Source organism: Aulonocara stuartgranti (assembly GCF_965226115.1).
Source record: "Aulonocara stuartgranti genome assembly, chromosome: 8".
Classification (NCBI taxonomy): Eukaryota; Metazoa; Chordata; class Actinopteri; order Cichliformes; family Cichlidae; genus Aulonocara; species Aulonocara stuartgranti.
The window spans coordinates 1,880,566-1,897,005 of NC_138959.1; the positions used below are offsets into that span (position 1 = coordinate 1,880,566).

The following is a 16,440-nucleotide window of genomic DNA, read 5'->3' on the forward strand; positions in this document are numbered from 1 at the left end:
GCCCCGACTGTCGTTGTGATTCGATGCGGCTGAAAATAAATCATTTATTCTTCAAACTCTGATTTAGCTGAATATCGTTGCCCAGTCAGTGGAGAGGCCGACTTCTGTGACAGGAAGATGTCCAGCCTTCCTCCTCTCACGCCCAACCGGTCGCTGCAGATGGCTTCCCCTTCCCTGAGCCTACTTCCTGTTAAACAGGAGTTTTTCTGTCCCACTGACGCCAAAGCGCTCGCTCACAGGAGGCAGTTTGATTGTTGGGCCGTTGTCTGTATTGTTGTTGGGTCCTTAACCTCACAACATAAAGGGTCTTGAGGTGACTCTTGCTGCATTTTGGCGTTGGATGAATAAATCTGATGAAAAGTTCATATTAATGAGTTTCTCAGCATTTTGTGTGGAAATAAGAGCGCCAGCGTATCCCAGCAACCAGGAGCACGGATCCTCTGGAAACCTGGAACATGTGGCTGGGTACGTGAACGTGTTCACATGGCTACGCGTCCTGTACAAAGACCTGGTGGCAGTTTCAGCCAGCAGGCCTGGTGCTGTTGTTCATTTATGTAGTTAATTAAGCAACTCTGCCATGACCACAGAAGTCCAAACCACTTTCAGCTACAGTACAATCAGAGCCCAATTTGCTATATTTAATCTGCTCAGCTCAGCGTGAACATGCTGAAGGTCAGAGCGCCGGCGTTTCCATCTGTACCCCCCCGAAACAGCCCGAGGACAAAATAGTTTCACAGCACAAATGAGCAGCAGAAGCAACAAAGTCTGCAAAGGTTATTAATGGCAGGATTATCACATGAGGTAATACAGCAGTTATGGGACGAGGTATTAAAATGATGGTTGGAAATGTGGAGATAATGGTTTTTGTGCTGAACAATAGCTCTGCTCTCAATTTAACACCCGAGCACATTATTCCTACACGTCCCCGAGCGCCGTGCTGCCGGGGCGCCTCGGGCTGTCGGATGCTTGCTGAGCCGGGCGGGAAGGAGCGTTTTGTCTCCGTTCGGGGCGCAAATTAATCCCTAAATAAACACCTTTAATCAAGGAGGAGGTGCGAGGAACAGAGGGAGGAGGAGTAAAAGGTGACGCCATGATGGAGAAGCTGGAAACACAAGAGGAACAAAAGCAGGACGACAATCATGCAAATCCAGCTCCTTTCACAGACTCGCGCCTCAGATCTCCTGCAGACTGAGGCCAGAGGAGGTGATGAGGCCCAATCAAAACCTACTTTAACTCTTTTTGCTGCTCGTTGAGGATTGAATACGAGCATCGGCATCGCTCTCATATCCCAGAGTAAAATATTAAAACACTGCTAAACCCTGAAGTTTAAGAGTGACGACGCGGGTTTGCTGCAGGTCTGCAGACACACATCAACTGAACTGTCCGAAGCTTCACAGCTGATGGTTGGTGTCAGTGGATACTCCAGGTTGTGGTAGCCTCAGTAAGCTGTACAGTAAGCTGATGCACAGCGAGTCGCCTCGTTGTGGAAGCAGGTCTGAAATAGGATGGACACCGCTCAGGTCAGAAAGGAGAAGCGAGGGTACGCCCTCCAGGAGTCGTCCAAGGGGAAAGAGCTAGCCGAGAGAACTCGGTGGATGGACGCATGAGGATGTGACTGAGAGGATTCATCCTCTGTGAAATCATGAGTGGAACTTGAGCTGCTGGGTACGATCATTTTCCATCCGCAGATTCCTCTCCTGAAACATTTGGACTTCCTAGATTTGCTCTAATCTGGTCATCGTTGTGTTTTATGGTAAAGTCAGAAAAATGTTAACATGAAGTTACTGACTTCTCCCCATCCAACACAGACCTCTGCTGCTGTCAGACTGAGGAGGTGTTGTGTGGTACCTCCATTACTGCGAGAGGCTCTCTGCGTGTAACTGTGGGGGGGAGACACATGCTGGCTATCACCCCCAAACATCTTGTTAAGCTTTAATACAGGACGGTTATCCGCAGGCAGAGGAGGAAATCCCATCCATGCGCACTTCGATCCGGCTTACTGAGACTCACAGTAAAGCAGCTGCTAGAAAATGTGCGGCGGTCAGAATCACGTGGCTCTTTAAGCATTTCTGCTCAAAGGAAAAACATTAAAAACAAACGTGCACAAACGAGTTTTTCCCTGCTGCTCCTTCGCCCATCAAACATTGTTGTAACTGGACATCAGCTTTCTCTTGGAGCAGCTTCCTGCTGAGGGTCACCTCTCAGCCGGTTCTTACAATGACCCGAGGCAGATTAAACTTGGATTCATCTGATTTACTATTGAACTGTGCAGGTGTTCCCTGGATTTCAATGGCTGTGCTGTGTTATCCTGTCCTGTGGTCGCTCTTCGGTGACAAAGCGGACAGTCTCAAAGCTTTAAAGAGAAACGGGATTAGCCCGCTGCGTGAACACGACCTGAGAGGATGAGGAAGCAGAGAGCAAAGGATGAAGAAGACAAGATAGGAGGAGGCATAGTTGACATTTCATGGAGTCGGGCCCCGGGCGGCCCTCCCACGCTGCCTCTAACGCAGCCTGAAGAAGCCATTTCCCCTTTTCTGTGGTGATGAAGCACTCGCAGCACAGCGGTGCTGCTGCTAATGCTTTGTGTTAAAATCTCTATTAACGCTCACAGCGGCTGTTTGTGGCTTCCTGTTTGTCGCAGGATTACACAGAGAGTCACGGCTGCTCCCAAACTTCACGCGGTCGGTTCAGACGCTTTCAGAGCGGCTCCTCGGACTCCAGCTGCTTTCATTCCCCACGCCAAATCACAGAGCGTGCACACCTGGGAGGCAGGTGAGGAGGCCTGCTGCGACACAGACGAGAGGTTTCATTTAAGTCAGCCGGCGGTTGGACCTAACTCAGATTCTTTAATATGAATTAAGTCGTTCCCTGTGAAACTCCCGGGTCCGTGACAGTTGGAGGGGAAACGTCTAACGGTTTGAATTCACCACCTGTCCGGCTGGCCTGTCCACTTTCATTTGCCGGTTAAATAAAGTTAAGAAAAGTCTGGAAGAAACCATCGTGAGCTCTGCTGTGCTTTGTGCTGCTACTGATCTCATACTTGACCCACCAGATGTGCTGGTGCTCACAGCACGGATAATGTGGTTCGAGTTAGCAGTGGATGTTAACAAAGAGCCAAAACCAAAGTTAAAGGAATGTGTTTAAATCCGAGTGCAGCATCGAGCCCGTTAAACTCCTGGGATATTGATCCGGTCAGTTAAGGAGCATGAGGTGATACCTGGACCTTCCAGAGTTTCCACAGGTAGTCCAACTCCTCCAGGGTGGCACATCGAGGTTTGCTGTGTCTCCCAGGACCGTCTCCAGAGCCTGGAGGAGACTCCAGGAGACGGCCAGTTACTGTAGGAGAGCTGAACAGGGCCCACCAAGAGGACCGGGATCTGCTCCTCTGTGCCGGAGCAGAGGAGGGATGGGCTCTTCTAATGCGTGCGAGCTGCAAACCTCCAGCAGGCCAGTGCAGAACGCTGAGATGTGGAACGCTGTACACGCTGTGGATAATATTACCATCACTGCAACTCGATGACTGTTTACCTGAATCTGGAGGCAGCCGTCAGACACTGACTCAGGCTAACAGGCTACAAACAGCTGTCAGCTTCCAGGATCCACTGACGTCTGTGCGCATTCAAGGATTTTCACACAGCTTCAAGGATAAATCTCGTCGTAGGTTTTATTAAAATTCTGGACCTGCAGACTCAGCGGCAGACGGGTGTTTTCTGTCCACCTGCTCCACTTTAACCTCAGTATTAACGACCTGTTTCCTGGAAGGACGTGTGAAGCTCTCAAACCCCACGAAAACTAGCTTCCTGTGTTTGGCGGCCACTTTGTCGACGTGGGTCGCCTCTTACATCAGCTTCCTTCCTCTTCGTTCTCGGAGCCGATCGATACGAGACGGATGAGAAAGTTTTGAGTTTTCGGGCACTCGGTGTTAATTTCATGATGTAATAATGTGGAGATTTACTAAATGATCTACGAGGTGTTTAAACTCGCTCTGGGATCAATTTGCGTTTGGGGCTCTCGGCCTCGCTCGTTTCATCTGGAGGGAAGATTGAATTTCCTCAAAATTCGCAGCCCGTGTTGAGACATCTGCCTCACAAAATCGAGTGAGTAATTAGCACGCGGCCTTCTGTTTACACATAATAATCCCATTTGCTTCACAACGCTGCCCTTAATACGGGCTCGTTTCATGTGAGCTTAATTAACTTTAGCGCCGAGCGCGGTTATTGATTTAATGGCGAGCAAAGCCTGCCTGCAGGAGGTGTTCCTCACCTCGCGCTGCAGCACTTCTCCAACTTTCAAACACCTGCACTCCTCCGTGAAGTTTCAGATTAGTCGGCGTGACACCGATTCATCCTCCAGTCAAAGTGTCGCCTCGTTAGCGTACGTTTAAAAGCAGCCTGCCGTAATTGGCTCAGACGGCGCCGCTGTGAGGACTCTTCACTCACATCGGAGGATTTACAGGAAGATAATGAAGCCTTAATGTCAGCAAAGGGGATCAAACTCCTGACAAAAGCCTCCAGCCTTCATCATTAACTCCTCCTCAGGCTCACATTCGCTGCACAAAACACAAGCTTTTATTCAAAGCACTGCCGCGCAGTCGCGCCTCCGACTGTCGTTTAAGGCTCAAACTCAGAGCGACGCCATCGCGCCCCGGCGATCGTGTTTACAGCCTCCGTGGAAACAGAAACATCATCGGAAAGCGAGAGAGCCCGTGTTTTCAGCACGTACGCGTTATCTGCTTTATGAACCCATATCTATTTTAAATAAAGCTTCCTACACTGGCGGCGCTGAGCGTGGGCGCCGTGCACCTGGACTGATCAAACATGGAGAAACTGCAGATGTAACATTTACATCACAGCAGCTCAGATCTGCACTTTTTTATTGAAACAAGCACAGAAAAATGTTTGAGCCTCCCGGGGTCGGATGGGTCAGACATCGGAGCGGGCGTTCACATTTCCACGTGATGCAGTGTGGACATCTGGACCAACGCCACGTGCTCTGCCCTCACGAACCTGTTTGTGCACCTCTTGATTTCTGTAATCCAACACCAATGGGGTGAGCATAATGTTCCCTAAAGTCAGTACACAAAGAGTGGTGTGTATTTGCACCAACAAACTGATGCATCCTCATAAACTTATAATTAATGTAATTAAACCTCCAGAGCAGGTTTGTTGTTTGTGGAAGCCGCCATGTTCCCCGCCATATTTGAATGCAGTGACTGGACTCCGCCTTCTGACTGATTGTGTGGCTGGAGACACACATGTGGAAGGAGAAGCTGGAGGCGTATCTAAACTCTGGTATTAAAGATATGAAGGAGACGCCACCGAGCATCCTCTTCCTCCTCATTTACTCCCGATATTCTCACATGTGACGCTCACATGTCACATGTCCGGACAGCTGGCAACAACAACAGCTGGTTATAGGCTAACATCAATCCAGCTGACGTTAGGCTCACGTTATCACAATGTCAGCAGACCCATCAGATCATTCGCTCCCACCTGAACACGGGGAACACATTACTGCAGGAATTAGACCGCTCCACATCACAATGAAACACGTTTCAGTCGCTGTACAGCTGGACTGCACTCTGCACCTCCGACAGTCATTCACTGCGGCTCGGCCTGCTCGGGCAGATATTAGCCTGAACATCTTCTGTGAGCTGTTTTAACCCTTTAAAGCCCACCACAGAACCAAGTCTGCAGAGCTGATCTCTTTTACTTTTACCTGCTGTAGTGCCATCTTTGGGAGCATGTCAAGTTGTTATACGTCAATACAACAGCTATATCCCAAATTTTAATAACATGCATGCATTAAGTCCATAGTAATTACATAAATTGCACAAAAGTGCAATAAACTACAAAATACTTTTAGTTTTTTTACTTGTGAAGTTTCAGATGTTGTCCCTCAAAACTGTAAAGGCAAAAAAGTTGCACAAAATAGTTTGCAAGCACAGGAAATTTACAGGAAAAACAAAATAAATATTATTGTGCACGATTTGCACAAAAAACAGCATCAAAATAAACGATTTCCAGCAGTGCAGTTTGAGTTCTGAGTCTCCCAGAAACTACACAGAAAGGCACCAAGTCAGACACGACTCCAGTAAACAGCAGGAGACCTTTGAAAGGCCCTGTAGGGGAAAAACTACATGGAAAATGACATCACTTCCTGTCTTGGCAGGTAATAGCAGACATGTGATAGCTATGAACAGCTGATCGGATCTGCAACGCGTGTTTCTGGATTTAAATGTTTTTACACCATTAAAGGAACAAGCTGAGTGCACGTTCTGTAAGTCCAACTCCTCTGGTACGCACCTCCACCCGGACTCCTGCCACCTCCACCCTGACTCCACCCTGACTCCTGCCACCTCCACCCTGACGCCTACCACCTCCACCCTGACTCCACCCTAACTCCTGCCACCTCCACCCTGACTCCTGCCACCTCCACTCTGACTCCACGTGACTCCTACTACCTCCACCCTGACTCCTACCACCTCCACCCTGACTCCTGCCACCTCCACCCGGACTCCACCCTGACTCCTACCACCTCCACCCTGACTCCACCCTGACTCCTGCCACCTCGACCCTGACTCCACCCTGACTCCTACCACCTCCACCCTGACTTCTGCCACCTCCACCCTGACTCCACCCTGACTCCTGCCACCTCCACCATGACTCCTGCCACCTCCACTCTGACTCCACGTGACTCCTACTACCTCCACCCTGACTCCTACCACCTCCACCCTGACTCCACCCTGACTGCTGCCACCTCCACCCGGACTCCTGCCACCTCCACCCTGACTCCACCCTGACTCCTACCACCTCCACCCTGACTCCACCCTGACTCCTGCCACCTCCACCCTGACTCCTGCCACCTCCACTCTGACTCCACGTGACTCCTACCACCTCCACCCTGACTCCTGCCACCTCCACCCTGACTCCACCCTGACTCCTACCACCTCCACCCTGACTCCTGCCACCTCCACTCTGACTCCACGTGACTCCTACCACCTCCAACCTGACTCCACCCTGACTCCTGCCACCTCCACCCTGACTCCACCCTGACCCCACCCTGACTCCACCCTGCCTCCTGCCACCTCCACCCTGATTCCTGCCACCTCCACCCTGACTCCACCCTGACTCCTACCACCTCCACCCTGACTCCTACCACCTCCACCCTGACTCCTGCCACCTCCACCCTGACTCCACCCTGACTCCTACCACCTCCACCCTGACTCCTGCCACCTCCACTCTGACTCCACGTGACTCCTACCACCTCCAACCTGACTCCACCCTGACTCCTGCCACCTCCACCCTGACTCCACCCTGACCCCACCCTGACTCCACCCTGCCTTCTGCCACCTCCACCCTGATTCCTGCCACCTCCACCCTGACTCCACCCTGACTCCTACCACCTCCACCCTGACTCCTGCCACCTCCACCCTGACTCCACCCTGACCCCACCCTGACTCCTGCCACCTCCACCCTGACTCCTGCCACCTCCCCCCTGACTCCACCCTGACTCCTGCCACCTCCCCCCTGACTCCACCCTGACTCCTACCACCTCCACCCTGACTCCTGCCACCTCCACCCTGACTCCACCCTGACCCCACCCTGACTCCTGCCACCTCCACCCTGACTCCTGCCACCTCCACCCTGACTCCACCCTGACTCCTGCCACCTCCCCCCTGACTCCACCCTGACTCCTGCCACCTCCACCCTGACTCCTACCACCTCCACCCTGACTCCTGCCACCTCCACCCGGACTCCACCCTGACCCCACCCTGACTCCTGCCACTTCCACCCTGACTCCACCCTGCCTCCTGCCACCTCCACCCTGACTCCTACCACCTCCACCCTGATTCCTGCCACCTCCACCCTGACTCCTGCCACCTCCACCCTGACTCCACCCTGACTCCTACCACCTCCACCCTGACTCCTGCCACCTCCACCCTGACTCCACCCTGACTCCACCCTGACTCCTGCCACCTCCACCCTGACTCCTGCCACCTCCACCCTGACTCCACCCTGACTCCTGCCACCTCCCCCCTGACTCCACCCTGACTCCTACCACCTCCACCCTGACTCCTGCCACCTCCACCCTGACTCCACCCTGACTCCTACCACCTCCACCCTGACTCCTGCCACCTCCACCCTGACTCCACCCTGACTCCTGCCACCTCCACCCTGACTCCACCCTGACTTCTGCCGACTCCACCCTGACTCCTGCCACCTCCACCCTGACTCCTGCCAGGTAAAGTTCAGCTTTACAGGTGCAGTTTGGGAATAAGGAGGTTTCCCTCCTCCGCAACACGAGCTCACTTACTTCTGTGAGAAGAGGTCTCTGTAGGGGCTGCCGTGCTGCATGGCGATGCCGTAGCCTTTACTGCTCATGCTGCTTCCCGACACGGTGACGGTGCAGTCGTCATCCGTCAGGGCCACGTACTCCAGCACCGCCATGTCCCAGAGGAAGGCGTAGGGACCCTTCTTTGCCTGCAGACACAGAGGGGGGGGGGGGGACATGGTTATTTGATGGTTTCTTATTCGTCATCATCAGCGACTCTCAAATGCCTCCGCTGTTACTGGATTCAGACTTTTCTCCGGCGGCTTCATCCAGAGCAGAGCTAAACCTGAAGTCTGCAGCTGACCCGACACTGTGCACAAGAACACCGACCGTATTTACCCTCAGATCCTGATTCAGTTCCACAGTGACCGTGTCACGTGTGGAAATGCACGCGGCGCCATGGGTATTTATTAACGTCGCTGTCGGCTGGTGTCACGACTGCACAGTCATAAATATTTGATAGTGCCTCAGATATCCACGCTTACAGACTTTTTCTTGGATATATTCTGTCTTGAATACATTTTTTATGTTTGCATTTGTTTTCTTCACTTTGAAATGTTGACACCGAAACAAATTAGCTTATAAATCCTGCAGTGTGATTTCCTCCCCTGCATGCATACATCTCTATAAATAACCTCGTGCAGCTGCAGCTGCGCTCTGTAAATGTGTCTAAGTCTCTTTGTGATGCTAAATACCTGCAGGAGTGTTAGTCAGGCTGGTGTGCTCCTCCCGGCCGGGTGAGGAGATGACAGTAACACAGATACGGGAGCAGCAGCAGGTGGGGTGAAGTGGATGAGGTTGTCGGTGTTTTTTTCACTGTGTCAGCAGATCTGCTGCATCTGCCTCCTTCAACCTGTTCACTATAACTGAAAACTGTGCGCGCTCCTCTTTCTCAGATCCTCCCCGCTGTTACAAACTAATGACGACGTCACGTCTGTCTGATGATCTGCTGCGCGCAGGTGCTGCTGTTAGCTCCGTCCTCTTATTTAAAGAGAGCGGGGAGGGAGGGAGGGGCTTCTCTCTCTCTGAGGAGATGAGGATGTGCACCGTGCTACGCTAGGAGAGGACACAGGGACAGCAGAGGAGACATTCCTCTGAATCAAAGGAGGACGAATCAGGGCACCAAGCACAGACAGACCCCCGACCTGCTCTCACAACCCCGAGAAGAGCTCACAGCTCGTCTGCATTCAGCCAGCGGGACAGCGAATGCTGGGAAGTGACGTCAGGATTTATCTGAAGACTCTCATCCATCCATCAGTAACTTTTACAGGAAGGTTCAGTCTCCAGGCTGACTTACAGGAATCACGCTGCACAATGCATACAAAATATTCCAGGGTTTATTTTTCCAGCCTGATAATCCTGCAGAGGCCAGAAACTTACAAAGCTTACTGCTTTGTCTTAGCCAATCCCTGCACGCCCTCCCGACCCCGCCCTCTCACCGAGCTGTGGCGAAAGCAGGGCTGAGATTGGCCAGAAATAACACGATGTCACTGAGATCTGATGCATTTAAATGCAAATGAGAATTTCAAACTTGTGCCAAAAAGTCGACTTCCTCCTCGATCGCTCTCGTAGTTTAAACATCAGAGCCTAGAGCTGTTTCTTCAGTTAGGCTGAGGCGCTCATGACATGTTCGTCCCCAACGTCCCAAAATATACACGAGTTACTGAAAACATGTATTTAAACATAATATTTCAGATTAATCAGTCTTTTACTATTCTCGGTTTTAGTCAGAGTTCGTCCCGTCGACACTCCAGGTGTTTCTAGTTGTTATTCGGAGCCCGACTCATCGAACGATTCTTCCTCGTCAGACACGGTTTTCTGATTTGTACAAAGATACCTGCAGTACAAAGCTTTCGCTCTACGGTGTGAACAACATGAAGAATTTGAACGTGGAAATTCATTCACGTCACAGTTACTGTAGTTTTATATCTGTCATCAGTTTTTATTCATGAGAAATGTTTGAGTTTCATTCAATCTAAGATTTAAGATGATTAGAGTTCATATTGCAGCACAAACACTCGGCTCACGCTGGTGCAGACATCCCAGCAAAGCGAGCGCTGTGTCTGCACATAACAGTTTGGCAAAGAACCAGCTTTATATGTCTTTAGGCTCTTAGCTGCTTATTTACAAACCACATCATTTGTTCCCATTTCTGTAGTTTATCTATGAGAAATGTCAAAGACAACTCAGTTTGACAGGAAAAACGTTCGTTTGTTTTTCCAGCTCAGATCCAGGATTTGACAAACGGGGACTGGATGGGAGCCAAAAGCGCTCCAGATCATTCAGTCCCTGCGGTCACCTCAGTTCATGGAAAGCTTCGGAGTCGACACTGATCAAAGCTGAGGACGTCCTGGTTATGAAGAGTCATGTATGAGGTCGTCTTACAGTTTGCACTGGTGCCTAAAAGTCCTGTGACTGCAGCTTCTGGATGTGAGTCTCAAGCAGCGTGTGGGAGGAAGCAGTCGACAATAGCAATAAAACTGATTAGAGAGTGTGTGTGTGTGTGTGTGTGTGTGTGTGTGTGTGTGTGTGTGTGTGTGTGTGTGTGTGACTGTGGGGAGAAACCGTCAAAGAATCTGTGGGGATGTTTATCATGCAAATGGCTGAATAATGGATGCGCTCGGAGACGATTTGTCTTTGACGCTAATTTGTCATCGGCTTTTTGGGAGATCTATGAGCACAACAGTGTAGAGCAGAGAAACACACACACACACACACACACACACACACACACACTAATTGGGATATTGTGAAACTGCTGTTGAAATTAAGTAATGGGTAAACAGAGGAGAGTCTTTGCATGCGGCCTGCTGGGAATAACGCAGGAGGAGCGTGTGCTTCTGTTTTCACCATTATTGATATGCGTGCATCAATATAACACACAAATGGTGTTCTTGGAGGAACGAGTGCTGCAGGGTTTACTGCAAAAAAGGGGAAATAGCATGAAAGAGTTCAGCTGCTCAGCCCTTCATTAGAAAGGGGGAAACTTTGAGCACGACTTCCTGTTACTTTTACCTGGAGGTTGGGACTGCGCTCTGGAGAGGACGCGGACCCCTCCAATCTGAAGTTGCCCCTGATGAGAAGTGCAGATGTGAGTATACGTGTATCACCTCTGCTCGAGGGACGGACCCCGACTGCCATTTGTGCTTCTACCAAACAACAGGTCGGAGCACTCGGCCTTCCTCGGGCCCCTGAGGGGAGAGTGTCCTATTAAGAGACTCCACTGTCCTGCAGTGAGACCTGCAGGGCTGTGACTGGGAGGAACAGCCTGTCAGATCTGAAGCTGAGTGTTGGTCTGTTATTTGTCCATAACAAGCATCACACCAAGCACATGTGACACGAGCACAGCCCACTTTGTAATCCCTTCATCCGATCTGTGGCCTCTTTGGACACTCAGCAAAGAGAGGCGCTTTCAGCTTGAGTTAAAACAGGTGGGGTAGGATGCTGGGACCATCTGGATCTGGTCTCCCAGAGAAACCGGGGACATTTGGTCCAGTTAGCAGCTACAGCTGCCCGTGGCACTATGGACCTGTCCATCAAAGAGGCAAACGTAACAGGAACGCCCCCTTATTTCCCACAGACCCACCTGTCTGGCTGGATAAGGATTTTTACAGGATACACTTCAGGTTATCCAGGTTTGTGTTTCCTCCCAGGCTCAAGATTTCACATGTCAGGTGAATATTGTAACTACTACAGCAAGCCAGTGTTGAACACAGCTGTTCTCAGCTGACTCGGACATTTGATCTGGGTTTTCATTGGAGGCCGCTGGTGTTTGACCCCTGCTCTCCCACTAACTCTGCATGCTTCCACTGCACGTCAGTGATTTATGAGATATTTATTTTTGCTGCATCTGCAGGCCAAACCATGGATGTTAGAACCAAAGCTGATGATTTTACTCTATTACAATCACACACCAGCACCTCTGCGGTACCTTGCGTATTCCCTCTGACGGGCTGGACACGGAGTAATCCATGCCGTTGTTCTTGCTGATGGTCCTCCACAGCTCTGAGTAGGTGCTGTCCTGCTCCAGAGGGTTGGTGCCTTTGTTCCTGAAGTAGTCGTAGACCGCCGAGTCCCTCACAGTGCCGTAGTCCACGTCGATCTGCCTCGCCAGGTCCTGGAAAGACCTGGAGGACAGAAATGGAAGGGTTGTTAAAAACAAACTAGGTGAAGGTAAGAGGTGAAGCACAGGTGAAGGACATTAGACTGGAGGAGGCTCGTGTAGGGCCATCTGAGGCTCAGTGCACACGTCCAGTTTGCAGCCGTGACCTCAGTCATACAGCAGTCGGAGAGTCCAAAGTAATTACCGATCATAATCATTCACATGTTGTCATGTCATTATATTGTTTGCTTATGCTCATCTCTTCATACCTTTCTAAAGTCTGTCTCTGTGTTTTCTTTCTACAGTGTGACAAATTAACTGGAAGTGTATGGATGTCTCCAGACGCCTGGTGTGACGGTGAACTGATTTCAGTGTTTTACAGGTTTGTGGAGACGTGGAGCCTGTGGACACTGAAGAGGTGGGAGACTGGTTGTAATCAAGGACACCGCGAGAAGAGCTGATTCGTTCTTCCATCGCCTTCAGGTGTTTGAGCGGCTCGCAGTTTCTGTCATTTTAATAAGTACAAACAGAGCTCCACATAGTTCAACGGGAACACAAAGACAATTTTAAATCTGCATCAGCAAACCTATGACAAAGAATTCAAATGGAACGCTAAACTTCAGGATGAGGTCCAAAGAGATGTTGTTGCAAGTGAAGGAGGCCTAAAGACCTAAAAGAAAGACCTAAAAGACCACAGGATCCTCTGAACTAAACCTTCACCAAGTCAAACACACTCTCAAAGAGTTCAGAGTCCTTACAAATGGAAATACAGAGTTTACAATGAGGAACACGAAGACATCTGAGAGAAGCAGCCCAGGTCCAGACAGGTGGAACCAAGATCACCAGAATGATGGGACGAGAAAGGCACAGAGAAAGACAGAAAATCTCAGGATCTGAAGTTTACCACATCATCTACCAAACATGGAGGAGGTAGTATGACAGTATGGAGCCCAAACATGTCCCTGATGTCATATCACTGGTTTGCATCAGGTTGGGACCTTTGTAGTTTCTGCTTCACTTGGTAATTTCTTTATGTTTGTATTTATTTTTTCTGTCGAAATATTGTGAAACATGAAAACGTTTTCCAGAGCCACCCAGTGGGCCAAACTGGAGTCTTTGCACGGCTGATTCCAGCCCCTGGGCCTTATGTTTGACATACCTGCTGTAAGCCAGTCGGTTTACTAATGTTTCCATCATAAGACTTCAAAGGGAGGCTCGGTCTGAAGGTGCTGCAGCTAACCTAATGTGGTCCAAACTGAAACAGCTCGATGGCAGACGAGTGTTCGGAGGTTCCCCGCCAGGCTAAAAATACTTTAAACACACTTTCTGCTCAGATGCAGTCACACACTAATTTGTCTGTTTTTGCTTTGTTAAAGTCTGTGAATCGATGCGTTTTGTTCTCTGGAGGAGTCGTCTCGCGCCAACAAGGCCTCGCGCTTCTTTGTTCCTGCTGCGATTGATTCCATCGTGTTGGTTCTGTAATTATGTTTAAACAGTAATGTGTGGAATAAACAGAGGTCAGTGTGGGTCATTGCTGGGACCCCCGCTCCTCCCTGCAGGCTGGGATCTGAGACCACTTCAGACCAAAGAGCGTTGTTTTAAACGAACCGACAGGAAACCGCAGTCTGACGAGTGCGCTCGGTTAAAGTGCCGGCCTCTTCAGCGAGGGGTCAGTGTGTCACCCAGCCGGTGTAAAAGGTGATTTCTGACCTGTGGAGCTGAAGTTATGTCCTGTATTTACACCTTCTTATTTTATGTACAAGTGGGCGGGAGTTTCACTTCCACTTGAAATCTGAGAAACATCCTTCCCTCGTCTGCAGCTTTGGTCCGGACGCCCAAAATGTTACTGTAAATCTGACATTTGTCACTTTCTGCTTGAATGTGTCATGTTCGTTCATATTCTTTAAATGTAACCTCATGCTGGCTCCTCCGTGGCTGATTTAATACGTTTTTGTTTTTAACATACAATCTGACTTAAATGAAATGCTCTTATTGTGAGCAATTTAAAGTAGATTGTTGAGCTCAACACAAAAATTTGCTTCAATTTTATTTATGCAGCACCAAATCACAACAACAGTCACCTCACAGTGCTCTCTATTGTAAGTTAGAGATCGTAACACAGAGAAAACCTCAACGATCAGACGGCCACCTGTGAACAAGCACTTTGGCGACAGTGGGAAGGAAAAACTCCGTTTTCACAGGAAGAAGATCGGGCAGAACCAGGCTCAGGGAGGGAGATGGGACAAAGCCAGCCAACTCATAAGGACTCAGGACAAACAACCAATCAGACGGCAGTGACACTAAACTAATCTGAATAAAGAAGTTTTATTTCAGCTTTGAGGCATTTTCTGCACCGGCTTCATCTCCGAGGCCTCAGTATTGATGACAAAGTTGGAGATGAATCGACGGTTTTAAAATGAAAAGTCTTCTTTATGTTGTGAGTGTGTACTGACCGTTTGGCTTCAGCTTCACACAGCCTGTGGAAATGAAAGTAAATAAAGTCCTGCTGCACATATCAATAATAAATACTCGGATATGACCGGCGGGCGTGAGCATTCACTGTTGTTGTTTGGACCGAAGCAGACGCCGTCTGAGTGAAGGTGAAGTAAACGTTTCCTGAAAGGCAGCGTTTATGATTCGCTGTGCGGTTCGAGGCGTCAACGAGCTAAAAGGGAAACCTGACTTTGTTAAACGATATTTATCATTATTATATTTTACTTTCTGTTCCTCATAACTGTTAATGTCCTGATCTATATTTATAAACAGAGCCTGCTGAGCCTTTGAAATAATAAATCCTTCACAGACACGCGTCGTAAATCTGAGCGAGGACGCGCGTTCACGCGTCGCTGCGTCCACACGCGCAGCTGCGGGCTTGATGTTTGTCGCTCTGAGAGGAGACCGCTCTGTTGTCTGAGGAGATTTTAAAGGAAGTCTGCATCACGTGCAAATCTGCGAGTGTCAGTAAAAGCAACATTTCAGCATTTAGGCGTCACGCTGTTCAATGAGCCGCCTGTCACGGAGTGACGCCGCCGGCCTGCTGATGGAAATGTCAGCGGGGATTTGATTCCCGGATGAGTAAAGACAGAAGAGGGCGGAGCTGAGCTGATATTAATGGCTGTTTTGAACCTTCAGACAGGAAGTGAGAGATAACGCTCCGCACGCACCGCCCAGATAAACGGCGACGTACCTGAGCTGTGCATTTGTGCCGAGCGTGTCACAAGTGTACTCGTGCATCCAGAGGGTGTGTGTGTGTGTGTGTGTGTGTGTGCAGTGAAGACAAGCTAAACTCCTAAACAGAGTGAGGAGCTGCAGGACTGCTCTTGAACTTCTGGAGTAGCTTTCAACTACTCGCAGTGCAGAAGAATCCAGATTCACTTTTTCTCTGACTGAAGTGAGCCGTTTTACTTCCTGTCTCTTTAAGGACCCCGCCCCTTCCTAAAAGCCCACTTTCTCTTGATTGGCCAGTTTGCTGTGGCCTGCTGAGGGGCCGTCTTCGGTGTTGATGAGCTGCTCGTTTTGTACTGGAAGCCAGATGTGTTGTACGTGTGATGAAGTGCACACACTTCCTGTCAGCACGATGGTTTAACTGGGAACTTTTTCCTGACGTTGTATCAAAATCCTTTGAAATAAAAACTGATTTGAATAAAAATCTGCTTCACTTCAAATGAGTAACGAGAGATTTCAAAGCAGTGATTTCTCCAGTTGTCTAACAGCATTGTGCCACATTAAAGATGACTACAGCTCTCTAAACAATGATTTCAGGCAGGACTGGCTGTGAGTTAAACCTGAATTTTGGACTTTCAGGATTGATCTCCGGATGCAAAGTGAAGGTCGGCCACTGTGAACACCCCGCAGTCCTCCTGCAAAGCCTTCAGACGTCCTGATTAGTGTTTCATCTTCAGTAGCCGTGGCAGCACGGACCCCCGTGTGATCGCCGCCTCGCTCCAGCAGCTAATCGCTGTTCTGATCTGATTGGCTCCGATCGAGCTCGTCCACCTCTGATG

General features: G+C 49.8%; 1 protein-coding gene across 8 annotated transcripts in view; it reads right to left on the minus strand.

The window, feature by feature from the left end:
- The window catches only part of grid1b (glutamate receptor, ionotropic, delta 1b), a 601,213-nt gene that overhangs the window by 18,539 nt on the left and 566,234 nt on the right, over positions 1-16,440 (minus strand). For all 8 annotated transcript variants that reach the window (XR_014278519.1, XM_082544624.1, XM_082544623.1 and 5 more), the window contains 2 exons: positions 12,266-12,461; positions 8,317-8,483 (listed from right to left, as the gene is read on the minus strand). Coding sequence is in view for 7 of the 8 variants with exons in the window: in XM_082544624.1 (XP_082400750.1) it covers positions 8,317-8,483; positions 12,266-12,461 (363 nt within the window). In the remaining variant the exon portion in view is untranslated. The remainder of the gene's footprint in view (positions 1-8,316; positions 8,484-12,265; positions 12,462-16,440) is intronic.